Below are 21,358 nucleotides of genomic sequence, written 5' to 3' on the forward strand. Positions count from 1 at the left end.
AAAAAGTGCTAAACCCCTGATTTGCTGTGGGACACTGGACAACCTGCCCAACTCCTGCTTCATTGTGTTTATGTCAGAAATTACACTACTGACAGTCAAGTGCAATGTGATCTCACTAGGAAAGGTAGTCTCCAACTGTAAAATGCTCTTCAGGGACTTCATCCATCTAACCTCCCCTACAATAAAAGACAAAACTTAGGAATAACAATAATAATCACCACACTTGTGTTTCCTGCAAAGTAATTTCCTTTATTCCCAGCAGGCTGCATAAGCAGCAAAGCTGAATGCTGATGAAAAATGAGAGACACAAAATCTCATCTCTTGTTTCAGTACTGTCCTCTGGCTTCTGGCAATGTGATGATGGAATGAGTGTCATTCCAGTCTGTGCAGGACTTTTAGGAATGCCAAAGGCTGCATGCAAGGGAACCCGAGATGTGTTAGACTGCAAAAGGCGTGAGTGGCTGTGGATGTTGCCGCTACACCCCAGTTGCTCAGGTCAGAAATGTGCTCAGCGCTGCAGCGGCCACAGGATGGACAGTCCTGCCATGCCCTGGCAGCGAGCGGATTTGCCAAATCTCGCCTGCTTGAGCGGTTTGGCCGCACAAGGGGAGCTCGGCAGGGCAGGGCAGGGATGGACAGGGATGGGATGGGATGGGATGGGATGGGATGGGATGGGATGGGATGGGATGGGATGGGATGGGATGGGATGGGATGGGATGGGATGGGATGGGATGGGATGGGATGGGATGGGATGGGATGGGATGGGATGGGATGGGATGGGATGGGATGGGATGGGATGGGATGGGGTGGGATGGGATGGGCAGGGATGGGCTGGACAAGGCTGGACAAGGCTGGGCAGCGGCACAGCAGCGAACGGCGGGCGCGGAGCTCCGGGCAGTGCCCACCCGAGCGGAGGCAGGGCCGGGCGGGCGGGGCGTGTGTGCAGCATGTGCGAGGTGTGACATCGCTTTGTGGCGCGGCTCCCCCGCCCCAGCCCCGCACTGAGCATGTGCCGGAGCCCCTGCCCGCCCCCCGCCCGCGGGCCCCGCGCCGCGCACCGAGCCCCGCGCAGCGCCCGCGCCGCCTCACGGGCTGAGCGGAGCCCCGGCCATGGAGCTCCGCAGGTCCATCTCGGCCAGCGCCGAGGCCGAGAGACCCATGCGGCGCTACGGGGCAGTGGAGGAGACGGAGTGGAAGGCGGAGGCGCTGGGCAGAAGTGAGTGGGGGCCGCGGGCGCGGGTCCAGCCGGCCGGGGAGCCCCGGCTGCGGCGGCGCCGGGCGGTCCCGGCTCATGCTGGCGGGGCGAGGCCACCTCGGGTTTCTCGGGGACGAGGGTTCGTGTGACCACTTTGCCCTCTGAGGCCGGTGCTTTGCGAGGGGGCTGTGTCGGGGACGCAGCTGGAGTGTGGCAGGCACAGGGCAGCTGAGCCGGTGCGGCTCGGGCGCTCCAGCCTTTCCCTGCGGCACGGGCGGCGCGCTCCGCGAAGAGGAGCGATGAGCCGCTGGCCGAGGGAGGATCGCTGGGACGTTTGCTCTCCCCCGTGTTTAGTAGGTGGGATTTAATATAGAGATTTTCATAAATATTGGTAGTCTTTAATGTGTTTCATATTTGGAAAGCACTGATGACTGCCACTTTATTGCCTCGTTGTCTCGGGCAGAGGGTGCAGCAGTACAGCACTTAATTCACACCTTCAGTGCTTGCACTGTATTGATGAGCTCAACAAATGTTCTGTGCTGGGAGAGCTTTCTTGAAATCATAATTTTCCGGGAAGCAGCAATTGACATAACCCGTCCAAAGTGCTGATGGAAAGAGTAGTTAAAAAAGATAGATCACTGTCAATTCACATTATCCGTGGGACCTTGTTGTCTCTAAGATACCAGCTATTATTCTTCAACTGGCAGAACTGTCTTCTTTGCAATCTAATAAGCCTGCAAACCCTTTATAATTTTTCAGGTAACCACTGAAGCAAGAGATCTTGAAAAGCTAGTCACGAAAACTGTACTAGACAGTATCAAGGAAAATATTTCTAAGTTTCATCAAGTGTTTGATTTGGCCAGAGGAACAGAAGCTTTGTGTGCTATCTGTTGTGACACCTTTAACTTGGCTGGTGCTGGGGTTGCTGGTATCCTTGGTTCCTCACCCATCTTTTGGTGTGCATCATGAAGTCTCACCTGGATGTTTTTAAACATGGCATGGCTTTGCAGCACCTTGGTGGCAGGTTTTAGCCAGTGCATCTGCTATGTTTACTCTCCAGAGAGTGCTGTGTTCTGGAATGATACTTCACCTCTAGTTTCAGTTTGTCATGGCTATGTTATTGTCTACCATATGCTGATGACAGGGTGTAATTCTCCAACTGATGCTTCAGTTGCAGTGTTGGTTTTGTTGCAGTGCCTGGCACAGATTCAGGACTGAGAAACTCCACACTTTCTAAAATGGAATCAAAAACTGAAATCACTGTTGACTGAGTTGGTTGAGTCAGACACACGCAACAGTTTTGCAGGTTCTCTGACACGATACAGACGTGCTTTTTTTGTTCTCCTAAGTGTGTCTGGTTTTGTTCCAGCACTCAGGAGCTGAGTGCAGTGCAGCACTTGTAGTAATAATACTAATACTAATAGTAATAACTGGCATCCTGAGGTGCCAGGAAAGGTTATGTCTTGCATGCTTTGGACAAAAGGCGATCTGTTTGGCAGAGAGCAATGTGCAGGCTGAGAGGGAGATCTGATCTGCTCAAAATTATGTGTTCAGCATTGAACTGCCACCCAAATCACAGCTTGATACCCAGCACCAGAGTGGGCTGCTGGCAGGACTAGGACACAATGTCCAGGTGTGCACCCTGGCTCTGCTCTGAGCTGCCCTTCTACACACTCCTTTCTTTTTAATGAGAATATTTCTCTGTGTATAACTATTTAGATAGGAATAGGAATTAATCTAGAGACCATAATCTGTCCTTTGAAAAGCAGAAAATTACTATTTTATATATTTGAGTAATTGATTTCTTTTGTTTGCTGTTAGGCTGCAGCTTTCTTTAAATACTGTGGAAAATGCTATTTATAGCATTATAGCTGGTTTAGATGATTCCTGCCTATCTTTCCTATTTAAATGCTAACACTGACTTCTGGTCACACTTTTGCATTGATTTAAAATAAATAGATCTTACTGTTTACTGTAATGCTTCCTTACAGTCATCCTAAACTGCATGGCATGATGACAGTAGTCGCCAGCCTGTCTGTGAAAGAGCTGAAAAACTGTCATCCCCTCTTTTATTTTTTGTTTAAATTTTTAACAATTAGCCTTTGGTATTTGCATATTGTTTGCAATATGAAATACTCGCTAAGAGTATTAACAAAAGCAGAAGTTTATTACTGCATATGAATTTGCCCTTTTTACTCTGAGGATTTGTTGTATTAAATCAGGATGTCTTTGGAGGCAGAAGTTGTGTATCTGTACAACACTGCACAACAGAGTGCTGCTCCCTGTCATTGCCTGGTGATGTGAGGGCAGTCTTATCACAAGAGAATGGACATCCTGATTATGTCCATTACAGGGAGAACGGACGTCATGGAAGTCGGATATTTTCTCTTCAATTTGGAGTGGAAAGGGAGCTCTGTGCCAAGTTCTCTGTCCGTGGTACTGAAAGCATTGCTGGGTTTTGGATATAAACGAAGTTGTGTTAATTCACAGCAATAGAATGTACCTCACGCATATTTCTACCCTACGATGGCCTCTTTCAGCCAGGTTATCAGTGGAGTTAAGCTGCTTCAGGGTAGCTGAAGATGTGATGCCCTGACTGTGTCAGGATCTCTCAGGATTAGCTGTGCAAGCTAAATATGAAGGAGATTGTTTAGTGGTGTCTCTTTAACAAGTCCCTGAAGCCCTTCTCTTCACATACAGGGGGGAATTTCCAAGGACTAGAAAACACTAAAAAAGGTGGTTTACTATGTACAGGGCAACTCATCTGTTTTCTAGTGCATGTAAAAGACAAGCTTATGAATTGTCAGGCTTGTATAATAGTAACAACATGGTTACAGCCTTTCCAGTAAATGATTTTTACAACAGTCTTGGGGAGCCTGCTCTGAAGCCAAGCTCTCGAGCACTTTGGTCAGTCCTTATTACTGAGTGCACAGCTTCATTTAGAATCATCTGTCTTGCCATTGGCAGAGGCTCATAATGCCCTGATTAAATAACTGCACACACACCACGCAAAGAGCCACAGAGAAACAAAGCAGTTTTTCACTGTCCTTTTGGATGCTGCACTTCTCAGATACATTTCTGCTGAGCTTTTCTGTCCTCTTGCAGTTTGTATGAGGTCTGGAGCTAAATGCAAAATTCACCATGAATCCTCCAGCTTGAGTCAGCGTAAGGAAGCAGAAATGACAGAAAACTGCAAGGGTTATGTTTTGATGCAATTTAGTGCACCATGAAACTTGTTTATTATTTTCATTTAAAAGGTAACTCAGCATTGGAGGTGAGCTGCCACACTCCTGTATTGCAGAGATCCACCTTTTTGGCTGTTCTGGAATATGAAGTGGAGAAAAGGGGAAAGGGGCCCTGTTACAGCTCGGTACCAAAGAAGCTGGAGATTCCCATCATGAGATTCAGTAGTAGCATGAAGCTTTCACAGGTAGCTTTGCTTGCTCTCCCTTCGTGCTGTGAGTGTTACAGCACAGGTTCTGTCCAGGCCAGGACCTGTGAGAGCACTCCAGAACAGCACCAGTGGGGTGAATCTAGTTCTGAGATCACTCTAATTTGTTCCAACAGCAGAAAGATAGAACAGATCCCAGGTTCACTGAGATCCTGGGCTGACAAATGTGAAAACTTATTTCACCATATTCACTTTGACTTCAAAATCTTTCTAAGCTTGTTAGCCAGAAAGACTCTTGTTTGTATTTACAGAAAGACTCTGGTTTGTATTTACATGCTCTGGTGCTGAGGCCTGAAATCACGGGCTATTTAATAATTTGTTTCTTGCGTCTGATAGTTAAATATTCAAACAAATACCTTTGGACCTTCCTTCATAATACTCACCCCCCCACCCCATACTGCACAGACATCCACAAACCCATGTTGGTGCTTTGCATAAAAACTTCCTGTTACTTCAACACCTCCCCAGTCAGTCAGGGATGCAGCATGACCCTGCCTATCATACTCTCATGTTCTCATAACGCTGTTCCCCAAGCTCATAATGTTTCCACTCTGATTTTAAAAAGAAAAAAAACCAAAAAACAAAACAAAACAAAGAAAGAAAAATAAAGTTTCAGAGGCATAAAAATAACTTATATGACCTAACCACAACTGCTGTTCCTTCACAGTCATGCCCTTGTCTTACTGTAAATTCCCCATAATTGATAATTGTATCTATTACAGGCAACAAAAGACACAAAACAAATTAGACTTATTCAGACTATCTATTAAATAGGTGAGAAAGATGCTAACTGAAGGATATACACAGTTATGCTTCTTTTTATAGAAACAGCAAGAATGCTGAAGGTCTGAACATGGGCTTCAAACAGAGAATGTAATTAATACTCTTTCTATGTTTCCATTTAAAAAATACCCAAACCCAGAACTGTGTAAAATTTTTGAAAAGAGAGTGACCAAAAAATTGAAAGTGACAATAAAACATTTATAGTGAACCTTAGGCCCTTTTAGAAAATATCAGACAAAATATTGTCATCAACAAAGACAACTGATTCTAAGGATGCTGCCAGTTCTAGATTTTTACCCTGCTCATTATTTTTAATATTAACATATTTGTATGGTACTTCAAGAGGAAAAGCCGAATCTGATCTGTGGAACCAAGACAGAACTCCCACATTGAAAATCAGAAAGGCTTTTCTAGAAAGGATTGAGGTTGTTTTCTATAGAATAGTTGCAAAACTCACCTGCTTTGATGGCAAGCAGATGGCTCTAAAATTCCCCTACACAGCTTTGTGTTTTTCTAAGTCAATGGTGATTTTGGCTAGCAGTGTGCACCTAAAATATACCATTTAATAACCTCCACCAGGTCATTGCTGCATCCCCTGTAGCTCATGAAGGAAGGCTGTAACTTGGGTTTTCATTTACTTCACAAAGAGCCCAGAGAATGACTGACAGAGCGAGACTAATCCAGTTTATACTGTTATACACATTGCCTCATTTTTCTAATTCCCCCTCCCACAGCTGGTTGCTCCAGGCAGCTACTGAGACAAAGAAGGAAAAGGGAGAACTGGAAATACTTTAGTGCCTCAGAGTGCATTCCTACTGAAATATTGGTCAACAGTGGGGGGAACTGTGACTTAAAGCAGCTTTCTCCAGGTAATATTTCATGTGAATGTCTCAGGGCCACAGAACAGAAATATACCAGTTAATGGGTCACCCTTACTCCCATAGTCTCCCTACCATATTTCATGAGTTTTGCCCTTCCTTCACTTTTTTTGTCTGGCTATGTGTGTCCAGGGTTACTCAACAAAAATGTGCCGCTTATTTACTGCCTAACTTGTTCCAAGTGTCCAGAAGGACAACCAAAATCCATCCTGATCTAATCAAAGACAAAGGGGCTGAGAAGAGCAAAGAAAGGCTGAGGGAGCTGGGGCTGTTCAGCCTCAAGAGGAGATGGCTGAGAGGGAACCCCACCAATGTCTGTCAGTGTGAGCGGGGAGGGCTCAGAGCAGGGACCGGGCTCTGCTCCCTGGGGCCCAGCAATGGGACAGGAGGAACGGGCAGGAACTGATGCCCAGGAAGCTCCACCTGAACACGAGGAAGAACTTCTTCCCTGTGAGTGACTGAGCACTGGGACAGATTGTCCAGAGAGGCTGTGGAGTCTCCCTGGCTGGAGATATTCCAGAACTGTCTGGACACAGTCCTGTGCTGTGCGCTCTGGAATGACCCTGCCTGAGCAGGGAAGCAGCATCAGATGAGCCCTGTGGTCCCTTCCAACCTGACCCAGTCTGTGGTTCTGTGTAATTCTGGATAGGGACTATTTTGCAAAAACATGTTGGTTATTATGGGTCAAGATCTTCCTGCTGCACATCTACTCACATGTGTCAGCAAAGACATTTCTCTCACCTGATACACTCATAAATCTGAGGGTTAATGACTTCCAAAACTCTGTGCCCAACTGTGTGTGCCAAGCAGGAAATGAACACTTAACATATAATGCAGTGTTTATAGGCAAACCAGTGTCAACAATAATTGCTGAAAAAGTCATATATTAACATAAAGTGTTTGGGACTGTTGCTCATGAATTTTCTCATTTCCTTTAAACATATTTTACAGAAAAAATTGCATTAGATTTGGAAAGTAGGACACTTTGAACTTCACAAATCATCCTTGCTGTTGGTAGCCTGTGGGATTATGGACTCATTCTGTGTAATTTTTTTACTGTGTTTGATAACTGATGTCTTAGTTGCATGGCACGTTTTCATCAGAGAAACCACTTGTGAGAATGTATGTATGTCTGCCTCAAGGGTGCTTTATAAAACAGGAAAAAAAACTTACATTTGGGATTGGGTGTGCACTGCAAAGTACTCTGTATCATGTGTGAGGTTTCTAGAGTTTTCTGGTAGTTACTGAGTACAAGAAAGTTTAGAACTGAGCACTCTTTAATCCTTATTCCCAGAGGGCTTTTCTTCTGTAGCCAAATATGTTCCATTTTCATAGAAATGTTACTTAGTAAAATGGATCCAGGGACAATAAATAATACTAATTTATTTCCATGAAACATGTTCTGCTGTCTGCCTACTTAATTGCACAGTATAAATGGATTCAAAACTCAGAGATGAAAAATGTATGCTTGGAGTGCAAACTATGAGAAATCAGAAGGAGCACCCTTGGATAAATTATGTTAGTTGCCCTTCAGGATCAGCAATGAAACATGAATTATCAACATTTTGTCAGCTCATAAAAGGCAAAATATCTGAGAAAATAACTTTAAGAGAGTTTGTCACTGAATGAGGATGAGTGATTTCCAGTGACACAAGCTGTTAATTGCAAAAGCCTAATGATTGCAAACACTACCAAAAGAGGTAATTTGTTATTGTAAGAGTATCAGCAGTGTTTACGGATCTTTTTATTGCCCTGAATCCTTCCACCACCCAGACCTTCATTGGTTAGGGTTTTTAGTAGATTTTTTACACACACATTTGGGTTTTCTCATATGCTGGTAAAATTAGAACAAAAGAGCTCACTGTAAAGTGATTTGATGGTTTTGTTCATCTTTTGGAGAAAACAACTCAAACCAAGAAAGGAATCAACAGTCAGTTCTACCACTTATATCCTTTCAGCCCAGGAGGCCAAAGTGAATTTTAGAATAATGGTGCTGAAGCCAAAAGAGCAAGACAGTGACCTGACCTCCCTGGGCAAGGATGGAGGAGCCTGATTGACACTTTCTTGGTTGCAAACACAGAACACAGTCCTGACTCCTTTGACATGAATGGAAATTTCCTCACTCATTTCAGTAAAAGCAAAACTGGACCAGACTCTGTGCCTTCATCTCATGGAGCCCTGTTCACCTCGATTCTCTTCAGAAAACTCTGGGGAGGGAATCTGGGGGCTGTGTCACTCCCATGAGGACTCGCCTGGGAATCTGTGTCAGGCTGCCCCATGGCTTTGGTCTCTGCCCTCACTTGTCCCTGGGCCTGCCCTGTGGCAAGCAGGGATGAGCATCTGCTCCCTGGAGAGCCATTTGCAGGGTAATGGCACTTCAATCTCCCTGTCTCTGAGCAGTGAATCATTAGGAAATACATTGCAGCTCCTACAGCCAGCGGCTCCTCAAGTTATCCTTTTTCACACAAGAGAAAGTCACAGAAATTTAGTTATGCATTTGTGTCCCCACCTTCCTTATCCAATCTGTAGTTTCTCTCCTCTCATCCTCTCCCATGGATTCCCAAAGAGCTTCCTCTGGGTGCTGTGCCTGGGAGGGGATTGAAGTTCCTGCAGTTTGGCAGGTTCTGAGGCACACATTTTCCTTCAGGCTGATAGTTGTCTGTGGCATAGACAGTGTGTGGGATGTGATAGTGAAGGGCAAGCCATGGTGTTTTGAAAGCCAGTAAAATCAAGATCCATTTGTCTCTGCCTTGGCAAGGGGTGAAACATTCTGAGATTATGAAATTTCTTTCTTTCTCATATGCAAAGAGAAGGTGACAGCCAGCCATCAATTTGTCTCAGATATAGATAAGACTCTGCTTGAATTGCCTTCATTTCTTCACCTCTGAGACCTCAGTCAGCTCAAACTCATAGCTGCCCAGTGCCATTTGTGAGGAAGAAAATATTAGTGTGTTTAAAGAAAAGTGAATCAAAAGTCAGTATGCAAAAGCAATTTACTTGGTAAAAACAGGGCTTGCTAGAGAATGACTCCACATCCACTGATGAAAGGCAAATACAAAACATTTTTTTGCCAGCTGTCATCATTTGTGTGAGTTGAAGAGCCCTGTGCTGTTTCACCTCTGAATTCACTGAGAAAGAACCAGGTGGTTTTGACTCTTCTGGCTCTGGCTGTTTGATCTTTAAGAAAGGACACAGCTTTTGCCTGTTTCTCCCTGCAGATATTGTGTGCCTCATACACTGGAGAACAAGATCCCAGTATGATTCTCTGCTGCCTGACCTCTCACTTCGCTGTCCGACTGTACACATTGTATGCCCATGGCCTTAAGAATAGCAACATTCATCCCCCTGGGAAATTACTTGTCCCATCAAATGAGAAACACCTTTTGTTTCTTGGCTTCTGAGGAGCATTTTCTCAATATTTATTTACTTGCTGGAGTGGGAATCTGTTACGTGAACCAGTTTCTTTACTGTCTGAAGCAGTTCTCTATACCAGAATCAGTTTTGGTCTTTACTGGATTGGACTCGTATATCTATAATAATTACCCAGTGGTTTTAAAGTTACCTAAAATTACCTAGCAGCTGCTGGTAAGATGTTTAGATCCCTGTTAGAAAACTTTGTTATTAGAGAATCACATTGCAGAGAGGGGAGAGACAGAGAAACAAACTCTCTGGAATGCAGTCAGATAATTTCATAGGAGAATGGCCCGAAAAGAAGAAATCTTGAAATGTCAGTGGCCATTTTACTATTATTTCACTTGCACATATGCTGCTCTTTATCAACTGATGCACATATATTTATTCCTAAAGAGGTTTTACAAGACTCTTGGAGAGTGAACATTTTGTTGATTTTGTGTTTTGGAATTAAAAAAAACAAACCTGAAGATAGAAAATGTCTTTAAAAAATACCAAACTAAATAAGTTTTCAATCCCCGAACATTAGCTGTAGCTGGCAGTGTAAAAGCATTTGAGCCATAAATACTGGAGCTTTTTGTTAATATTACAGGATCAGAATCTGACTCTGGTGAGGAATAAAATGGAAATCCACAGGCTGTTTCCTTTGACCACTGAGCAAAATGACAGAAGTAAATGAACAAGTAATGTGTTACTTAATACTGCTTTTTAAATCTCCATGACATAAAATGAAGTGATGTAGCATGAACTGATTTCCTTGGAGCGTGGTTTAAACTCGGTCTTGCTGCAGATGGGAATGTGCAATGATTTCAGTGGGAGCTCCACACAAGGGAAGGTGCCTACCACAGCCAGGAGCTGTTCCAGTTCCTATTTACAGCCTCCTGCTAGTGCTCAGCCTCATGCAGGGCTGGGCTGGGCACAGAAACCCCTTCCAGAGCCTTCCTGACTCCTGGCAGCTTTCCTGAGCCAGACTAAAATAGCTCCTTACAGATAAAGCTCTAACCCAGTGCCACTGAATAAAACTGACAATGAGGGCTTCTGGGTTGACCTTCAAATGCAATTTTCCCTCATTTTTTGTGTCCTGCTTTGGATCCATTTTTTCATAGAAAGAGCTGTCAGATCACATCCACTGTGCAAACTTCCCCACCAGGCTGCACACAGCTGTATGTTCTCCTCGTTCTTTGAAGGACAAACTTCTGTTTAAAGTGCACAAGGCTGTATTTTCAATTCACAGCATCATGGGAAAAGGTGAAAGGAGTATGGAAATCCAATAGCAACTGCATATGTCAGCATCATGGTTTATTTAAATGTCAAGCAAGTTTTCGTCTCATGCAGGTTTACTGTTGAAAAAAATATTATTATGAGTACTTGGTCTGTTCCTCTGTCCCACACACCCCCCATCTGTGTGAAAGCATTAATGAGCAGATACCAAGAGCTGGATACTTTGGGACTTGCAACTCCTGACTCTTTTGCATTCTCTTTAAATAATTGGAGAGCTACTAGGAAGGCTAATGCCTGTTCTCACAGATCAGACCTCTAGAAAGAGGTAACTAATGCGGTTTGATTTTTGGATGTTTTTTTCTCTGCCTCTGAGGCACTGGAGGTCACTGGAGCGAGGACAAATGACTGCTGCTTGTGGTGTGAGAAGCACTGAGGTACCTGGAGGCAGCCAGTGACCACTGTGGTCCTTTATTTCTTCGTTGATGAAGTGAAAAAAGTGTTCAAGAGGGATGTAACAGTGGTACTAGGACAATGATTTGGGGAGAAGGGTAATATTAAGGCCTGTCTCAAGGTTTACATGTTATGAAACTATTTCCATATACTCCCTGATCAGGATGGGTGCCAGCTGATCAGGATGGGTGCCAGCTGATCAGGATGGGTGCCAGCTCTTGTACTGGCTCCAGCAGCATTTTCCAATGTGTTCAATCTTGTCTGATACACAGGCACAGTGTGCTAGAATGAATGACTGAGCTTAATTCATCCATCCCCTTGATTCCTCCTGTCTTTATTGCAGCTTTCTGCCTCATCTCCTATGTTCATTCAGAGAAAAAAATACAGCTATGACTCAAACTACAGCTCTCCCGCTCCAGGGTTTGTGCATGCAAAGCTGCAGGGATCTGAGGGCTGGACAGACCACACCTAATGCATAAAAAGCACTCTCGGCTTGTGTGGTTCAAGCTGTGTCTGTTCAGCAGAGATATCCTGCAAGGGAGCTGAAATTTCAGGATAATTCCCTACCAGAAAAAAAGAGCATGTACGAGAGCTCTTCCAACATCAATTTTAGCCAGGCAAAGCATTTTGTCAAGCATCTTCCTAGTTTTATTTTGTTGCAGTCATTTCATGGGTGTGAGTTTTTTCCTCAGTAGTTGTGGAGAAATTTTATGGAATTTGTCTTTTATGTTGATTAGTCTGGATATGAAGTATCTTTGTAGAAATATTCTTGTAGTGGAGAAAATTATAGCACTTAATTTTATTGTTTTGAAATTATGTGGTTAGCCATAACAGAGTAAATCTGATGTAACTATTTTCATGCTGGGAAGGTGTTACATCATTGTGTTGCAAGCAAGAAAAAACTGTCTCTTGTGAGTCCTCCACATATATAGGTATTTACAGCAAAGAAAATATTGTCCTTGTGGCACATTTGCATTCACACTGTATGAGGGAGAAGAGACATTTCTTAGAAGTCAATAATCTGTGTGTTTATAAGGAGGTCACCCACTGTCCTTTGCAGTAGAGTAAAACATACAAGGAGCAGGAAACAGGGTCCTATCTCATGGAATATCCTTTTAATAATTTTCCCAGCTTTCCTCTTTCTGGAGTGGTAGAAAGACAAAATATCCAAGCTAGAAGCCATTTTCTGTCTGCTAGAAAAAATTATCAAGATTCTCATAATTTTCTAGGTCCTGTGGAATGTCCTCCCCTAATGACAGTGGGGAGTTTTTTGCTGTCCAAGAAGGCTGGAGAGCAGTGACATTTTTGTGGGTTAACCCAGGACATTGGCAGATGCTGGTTAGGATAAATGGGTGTTTGCTGGTGAGTCAAATAAAGAAACAGGCAGCATGGGAGATAGCTGTTTTGAGATGTGTATCTTTCCTAATGAATCAATATTGCAAATGAACTGAAAAATGTGCAAACAGATGCAAATAAAATAGTATGAACGGTTTATAGCAGTACTTGAGCATTGCTTTATACCCCAGTCTGCACCAACACAAATTAGGCCAAAGATAATCAATTCAGATAAAGGTTTGTAAAAATGAGATTCATCACTAAAGGCTTACTTAATCCAGAAGGTCATTAAATCTGCATAATGAGTTCTGAGGAAATAATTAAATGGAGCTTATATTTTCCTTTTTACAAATATTTTCCCATTAAACATAAGAATTAGTACACAGCTTAAAACTGAAAACAAAAGGTAAATTAATTATTCAATCCCGTAGAATTTACTGTATGAACAGTGGTCTGAGACAGGTTATAGTGAGTGTATTTTGTCTATTCATTCTATCTGATAATACTTCCTGAACAGAGCCAATATTATTTTCTTTGCTGGTTGCAAGTTTTCATATAGCAACAAGGGAGATAAGCACCTAATGAAATAGGAAAATCTCATTGTAAAGCTAGAGAATCAAACAGGAAAGATTACCTAAGGGGGAAAGAGGAAGGAAAAAGGAAGTAATTTAGCTTAATTCGTTTTAAAAAACCAACAGATTTCATGCTGGTGGCATCCCAATATTTCACAGAAAGACAAATTTGTTTCTAGGCTCTCTTCTTAGGCTTATATTTAATTCATAAATAGGGAATTTCAACTTAAGAAACACAGGATTCTGAATTGTTGGATTTGTGGTAGCTAATTCTTGGTGAAGTGTATGTTCAGCATATGTCAGAAATCTTGATCTCATGCTTTGTAATGTGGAGGTGCACTGAGATGAAATTCTTGGCTCAGATGAAAATAATTTCCTTTTTCTAACACCTGCCTCATTAGAAAGGTGACTTGCTATAGAGGAGACCTCCAATTTTGCACCAGTATTTGTATTGATTTTTGCAAAACAGAGTGAGTTCATATATGAGGTATGAGGTCACATATTGCCTTGGTACTGAGAATTTCTCTGGGAAGCATTTTAAATGGAACACATTCCAGATTGGTTATGTGATTAAGAAAATGTTCTCTGTGATACGTGATATATGAAATAGCATCATGAGAAATCAGCTGATTTGTCTCACATGCAGGGATTTATTTGTTCTTTTGTCAGTGTATAGGGACAGAGAGAAGAGTGAAAAAGCAGAACAGAACATCAGGAGAAGTTTCTGGTTTTAGTCCTGCTGCAATAATGAGGGCACCCTTCCATCTGGTTAGGTCAGTAGGAGGAGAATCCCTGGTGAAGTACACAGTGGTACACCTCCTAGAAAGAGGTGGAAAAATGCCGCTCTTATTTCTCTTACAGCAAGACAAATTAGGTTGCCTAGCTCCAGACTGACCTGTAATGTGGTCTGGGGGAAATTGCTTTCACGCCTCACCTAAAGTCACCAGCCAAATGTGTGAAAAATCCTGTTGTCAGAGCATCTGGCAACAAGGAACGTGGTACTGGAACCCAAACTAGAGTTTATTTAAAATTGGAAATAACAGTAGGAAGTCTGGAAAATGTTCTTGCACAATTCAATTATAGTACTTTGTGAAGTCTGTCATAATTCTCTGCAGACCAAATTATGTGGACAGCTTTTCTCTAAATCCCACTCAAACCCACTTAATCCTTCTTTATGCACAACAGAAATGGCTGGATGAGACACCACAGGCTATTTTGCAAATGGACTGCAGTTGTCCTGAGGAGAGTTTGTGGCTCAGTTCAGGCACTGAAAGCTGGGCTCTGAAATGGTGGCACCAATTGTGACAATGCCCTTCCAGTGTGCTGGAATTGCTCTGAGTCATTTCTGTATGTGAGCAAATCCTTTTTGCACTCTGTCAGGATTTCTGAGGCACCAGTAAAGACACACGGTGCTGCTCCATGTTTATGTCTAATGTGTGATAGGAACTATACTGAGATGATTCTGAGCTGGCTACTGAGCAGTCACTTGCAAGCCAGCTTGCATCTCAAGGCATCAGCTGTTGTGACCTTATCACAGCCACATAAGGGAAAAAAAGTTAAATCTGCCAAATTTAGAATCTGGATATTTGAAAGCTGCCTCAACTCAGAGATGAAGCTGATATTAAAACAGAGGATTTGGTTTCAGCTGAGTGGAGAATTGTGTGTGAATCCATGAATAATGTGTCTGGGGATTTTTAATTCAATAGGACTTGAGTTTAAAAAGGTTTTTATAGAGATATTAATTCCAGCTCCCTTTGCTGTTTTCATGGTTATGTTTTCCTCGTTTTTATGCATTTGCCCTCTAACCAGCTGAAGAGATGTGTGCAACCTTGTTATCACTGAATGAATGGAAATTGGCTGGGGCATGCAAATTGCCCAGACAGAGTCTTGGAATTGACTTCAAAGTAGCAAGGTTGAGCCCAGTAATTGGAGTGTCAAAGACCCCCAAGGGTTTTCAAGATCCAACCTGTGTCATTAGGTAATTTATCTCAGTGGACATCCTTCTACATATCCTGAATTTATTTACATCAAGAGCACTTCCTACAAATTTCTATCACAGTAATAAAATCTGTATTTATGACAATATTATGGCATAATCAAATCAGGCCTTGGGCTTTTATTCATTGTTTATGCAAAAATTTTAATAGGAAGCTGCTTTTATCTTTTCAAAGAAACTTTAGTTCTATATTGAGTTCTGACTTGGTTATTTATTGCTATGAGTACTGAAATACTGTTTCCTGGTCTGTAAATGTGGTTTTGTATTAGCTCTTAAACTACTGCAAGAGAGGGAACTACTGAGGAAAAGTCCTCCCAGAGTATCCAGAGTATTGTGGGTCACAAATCAAAGATATAAAAATAGAGAAAACTAGGAGAACTCCCACTAGTAGAAAACACCACCATGGAAATCATACTGATGATATTGCTACAAACCAGCACCAAATCAAACACAGCTTTACAGCTAGAACTGATTCTAGGTACAGATTATTAAGTAGCAAACTGTCCCACTGTAGTGAGTCAGTTCCTTGCACACACAAGCACCTTAGATCCAGAGGGAAGAACATAAAAGCAGAGATGGAGCACTCTGCTGAAGGGATAGTTTAATTTGACAGGATGGATCCTTATGACTTCCTGCATGGAGAAAGAGTCTGCAGTCTTTGTAAGGGCAGTGTCTGACTGCAGACGACACTGGACCTCAAACAGCTAAATCCTACCTTAATGAGTAAAGCCCCAGATAATAGTCAAATTAATCTTCTCTGCTTCCTGGGTCCGCCCTGCTGTGCCTGCAGATACACAAATACCTGAGCTAGCTCACAGGACCTGTCTCCATCACCACAAGTAGATGAGTACCACAGGGCTGACAGCATCAGAAGTCAGGAGAGTGCTGAAATCTGAAAGCTTAAGCTCAAGGTAGAACAAATGGAATTTATAATCCAAATACTGGATAGCAGTATAGATTTTGAGGTTCATTAAGTCTGAATATCACATTAAGACCAATGCATGACATTAAATTTCTGCAAGAACTCTAGCCTGGTGGTGATTCACAGGATCCTTATTGTCAAGGCAGGATGAACAACTATTGCCAGATGAACTGTTTTTTTTCAGGATATCATTACAACCAACATGAAGCTTTCTATGCACAGAGCAGTTTCTTCAGACTAGAAACATCTAGTCTAGAGACATCTTTTTCCTGGGGGAAGTGTAAGATTAAAGGGTTGCATAATTATCCACTTAGGAAACTGAAACTGTCATAAACTGACAAAAAACAAAGCCAAGAATAATTACTCCTTATAAATTTTACAGGATAACAAACAAGACTTTAATTGATGCTTTTTTTTAAGAGGCAAGATCTTTATAGATCTTATAATTATGGATTTGTGCCTTTATATATATTTAAATAGGGAGCAAGGGCAGAAAACTGTCCCTAAATTAGAAAGTTGGAACCATCATTTAAGTATAAAACTGCTAGTTAGCAAAGTACTGAAGACCATCGTTAATTAGCAATCACTTTTACCACTGACTGTCTGTTTCTGCTTGGGGATATGTAGTTCAGTGGGAAAACTCAAAGCAGGATCTCTTTCAGGTTCAGTTTTTAACCAGCTGTATTCAGTGCAATGCAACTTGTTCTACAGAAGTACAGCAGGAAAGATGAAAAGCAACTGAGAATCTTATTTGGGCAGTGAGCAACTGCAGGCACTTCCATCAGGTGTGACAGGAATCATTGTGTGCAGTTCTTTGAACAGAATACCACAGGAACCAAAAGGACTTTCAGAGTTAGAGGAAGGAGTTAACATTCAACACTGTGAACCTGGCGTTTGTATTTCAAGAGAAATCTCAGTAAGACCAAGTGTACAAAAGGCTGAAATGGGAAGAATAGACTGCTGCCAACAGGCTTTCTTGCAAAGGTAAATAATAAAATATAAAAGGTCAAAGCTTGGAGATAAGAACAAGAACATACAGGATAAGCAACTAAAAGAATCTTTTTATAACCAGAGGCTCTTAGATATGGAGCAGACAGGGCAGTGATGATGGAAGTGCAGTGGGCAATTGCACACAGAGCTTTTTATATTCTCTGCTCACCTAATTTTAAAATGGGGTCATATGGTAAAGTGTGAGTGAAATATTTTTGAAGTAGAAACTTATGTTTGAAGATGTGTAGGCTGTAAATCTATGATAGTTAAAAAATAAAGAAGTATTTGTGACCTGGACAAAATAAATCCCAATGTTAAAATTGTGCTTTTATACCCAGACTACAGCTGACTGATGGACAAAGCCATCACCAGTCACAGCAGATGAATTAATAGTTCTTGGGGAGGAAATGATATGGCAAACAGAATGATCTGTGGTGGGTTTTGAATGAGCAGAGGTGAATGAACAGAGAAAAAAATTAATCATATGTGTCTCTCTACAGACATGAAATTCTGATCTCTTGCTTGAGGAGCTGCAGAATGGACCAGATACAAGGGACTGCATAAGTCCCAGAGTTTGTCCCAGAACTTAAATGGTCTTTACACAGCACAGAGCTGAAGTGGCCAGTGCTTTGTGCTTCAGGTTTGCTGGAAGCACGGATGTGCCACAATTCCCCACCAATCAGATAAATCTCCTGCTTCTTTTTCTTCTTCTCCAAATGACAGTTGAGAAGCAGGGATATTTGATGACCATGACACTCCCAGAGATCCTGGTGTTTAATCAGCTTTCAGGAGGCATCTCTGGATCCTTCCTGCCAAAGAGGATCCCTAGAGCTGCCAGCTTTCACAGCTGCCTGTTGCAAAGCCAAGCTGTAAGGGGATTCCGCCAGCCCAGAGATTTATGCTAAGACATGGAGCATGTGAAAAAAACACCTTTGGGATTTCTGGGTGCCCTGCTGTCTGGCAAAGATATTTGAAGCTTTGATGCCTGGTTTAAGCCAATATCTCAGGGCTCTAAAGTTAACCCTTGAACATCTGGGAGCTGCATTGCAGTTGAAACCTCTGATTATTTTTGGAATTGAACATTTCCAGAAGTGCAAGGCTGTTCTGGATCCACATGCACTTAAAATGAAACAAGGGTCTTTGCACAGAGGGATTCTTTTTGACTTTATAGTAAATGTATTGAGTCCAATGTGTTATCCCCCAAATACTCTGAATGCCACTTCTCTGGCATTTTCCAGCAGACATTTTTGTTGGAAAGTTTTGGCTGCTACTGCTTGCAGGAACAAAGCACATCTGCCACTTGTGAAGGAGATGTGCTCCTTGTGTCAGCCCAAAGTGCAGTTCATGGCTCTACATGCTAGAGATCTCAAAATTTAAATGTGTTTCTCCATTTGTGGAGAAGTAGCAAGAAGGATTCAAAAATTACAACAGGCACAATAAGAAGAAAAAAAAAAATCAGCTTCCTGCTATAACCAAAATTCAGCTGTGTTATTGACAGCAGTGGAAGCAGTGATTCTGAGAGCTTTTGCACATCTGACTGTGACTGGAGTAGCACATTAGCTTTTTGATCCTCCAGTAATAGCCTCTGCACACTCCTATTCTTAATCCCTAATCTTTAGAGATTAATTTTCCACAGTGTTAAACTCACCAGGTATCTGTGCTGCTGCTGCCTCAGTGCAGCCTATTAGCTGGTCACTGAGGCCTGATGCAACCAGCAGCACCATCCCAACTTTTACTGAATTTGGTGCCATCACCAGCCTGTTCTTGGTGCAAGAGATGAAACAGGAGAAAAAATTGACAAGCAGAGAGGAGAGATTGCCTCGAGGGAAAAGAGATGACAGCATTTCTGAAAGAACCCCTGAAATGGACTGTGAGCTGTACTCTGCAGCAGGATGAGGACATTCCTGGGATGCTTCCCAAAGCCAGACTGCTGCCTGTGTCCAAACCAAGTGAGCCAGGCAGTGAAAGCAGCAGGAGTGTGGGATGTGCTCACTGCCTCAACAATCAGCTCACTGCCACACTGCTACTGACCCTTTTTCCCCTTTCCCCCAGTCTACCCTTTTAAAATTGCACAAGACTGCAGCCTCTCAGGCAGTCCAGGAACAAAACACATTGCAGCTGTTTGTATTGTATTTATATGGTAATTCTATCATAAAGCATTGAATAAATACCGTGCCACACACATACCAAATTTAGTAATTGCTAGGATTCACAGTAATAGAATGCTGCAGCAGGCTAGATTAGAAATAAGCAATTAAATGTAGTTTTTCCTACACAGGTTAGTTATTGGCCACTGCATCCTGCACCAGAAGGATTAAATCAAACAGAAAAAAAATCAACTCTGAGGCAACAACAAAAGGTATAGTAAAATGCCTGGCTGCAAGGCTAGCCATTCATGCCTCTGGGTGACATGCTAGTGACAAACTACAGGAATAATCTGATTCTTTTCACATGAACATATTTTTATATGGAATAGTTTGAACTATAACCAAATAATTTTTCTGCATTATGTTACTATTTCAATTCCCACCAAGCCTGCTGGTTTTAAGTGGATCTAGCTGGTTCTCTCTTCATCTATTTCTGACCTGTGCCTCCTGCTTACTTCTGCTTTGTCTCATCAACTATTAGTGGTCTTGAGAATCTTGGTTTTGATATGTGAAGTAGCATTATGAGTTTTTTTGCGGCACTTTGCTCTATTAGCACTTAATATACTTCAGCGAAAAAGGATTAGCTTGAAAATTTCACTGAATTCTTTGAAAAAATCCCAAAAGTGCTGACCCAGATTTGTAACAAAACTTATCCATTAACATTTCCTTAACAAGGATTATATTATTATTAGACAATTTAAGGGAGTGGAAGTAGGTCTCAGATTGCTCAATCTAAGTCCAGTCTAGAACAATGGCTTAAAATAATTTTTAACTGGAGCACCACAACGTGCTGAGTGTGCTGAAGAGCAGCTCTGCTGCTGAGTGGTGTCCACATCAGAGAAGCCATGCAGCTGCTCTGTGCCACCAGCCTTTAAAGAGCTCTCAGCAGTTGTGGATTGAACAGAGTCTCATTTACGATGGCTCACCCATGTTAAAGATGAAAAAGAGAAGTGGGAGAGAGCTGGGCCATTGCCCTTACCCTGTGCTGGAGCTCACCTCTTGCTGAATGACTGAGATGGCTCTTGAAGGCTGAGTGGGTTTCCAACAGCAACACAGCCATGAATGAAGACAGGATGAATTATCCTGGAAGGCCCCTGGCCCAGCAGAGCCTGTACTTGCTGTGTATCCCTGTGCTGTTCTGCCTCCAGGCTGCACATCTGCCAGTGCCTGAGGGTTCCTGGAGCTCATGGAGCTCAGCCTGCTGCTGTTGCAGCGTGGGTTTGGGCCCCTTTGGGCACTGGTACCCCTCACCTTCTCCATGCCTCTGGTGTTTACAATGCTAACAGCAACCCCAAAGGACAATGAAATGGCTGCAGAGCACAGGGAGCCCGTCCTATCTTTGTGACCCCAGTGACAGCAGTAGGATCTTTGCTGAGAATTAATTCCAGTATCCCTTACCAATTGGTGTGAAGCTATTGGCACCAGGTGTAAGGCATTCTCCCATTTCTCATTGTGTCAATTCAGGCTTCTTTTAACGTTTTCTCTGGGCTTATTGACTTAATAGGCAATTTGTTTTTTTTTTTTTTGCTTTTAAACACATCTGGCTACTGTTCTATTTCTGGCTGGCACACTGAGGATGAAGCGTGATCATTAAGTTAATACCCAGTTTACCTATACCAGTCTGCATTTAAATTGAAGCAAAATTATGCACAAATAACTTCAGGTTTACCTCTTCAGTCCCTCTCAGTATATGTAATAGCTTGATAATTTTATTTCTCTATAGTAATTATTTTCATGCTAATATCTTTTTGTGCATACAGTAATATCATTTTACTTGTTTCTTTGCCACTGAAAATTATCCTGGAGATTGCAGAACAGACAAAATAGTTTCACCCTGTCACTGGCTGTGACTAATCTCAGTGTTGTCTCCACTTCTGCTTTATGAATTTTGTCTCATTAACAGAAAAAAAACAGCTCAATATGTGCTAAAAATATAGTTGCATACCTGCTTTAAACAGAATGAAATGTTCATTATTTATTTTTTGAAAATATAAGAGACTTCTGCGT

At 42.3% G+C, this 21,358-nt stretch overlaps 1 protein-coding gene across 1 annotated transcript in view; it reads left to right on the forward strand.

The window, feature by feature from the left end:
- The first annotated feature begins 1,053 nt into the window (after positions 1-1,053).
- BMERB1 (bMERB domain containing 1) overlaps positions 1,054-21,358 on the forward strand; it is a 46,823-nt gene continuing 26,518 nt past the window's right edge. The window contains exon 1 of the mRNA XM_005522910.2: positions 1,054-1,216. Coding sequence (XP_005522967.1) covers positions 1,111-1,216 — 106 coding nt within the window. The 5' untranslated portion in view covers positions 1,054-1,110. The remainder of the gene's footprint in view (positions 1,217-21,358) is intronic.

This window comes from Pseudopodoces humilis, chromosome 18 (assembly GCF_049639895.1).
Source record: "Pseudopodoces humilis isolate 2021_Gansu_Grassland_sample_001 chromosome 18, ASM4963989v1, whole genome shotgun sequence".
NCBI lineage: Eukaryota > Metazoa > Chordata > Aves > Passeriformes > Paridae > Pseudopodoces > Pseudopodoces humilis.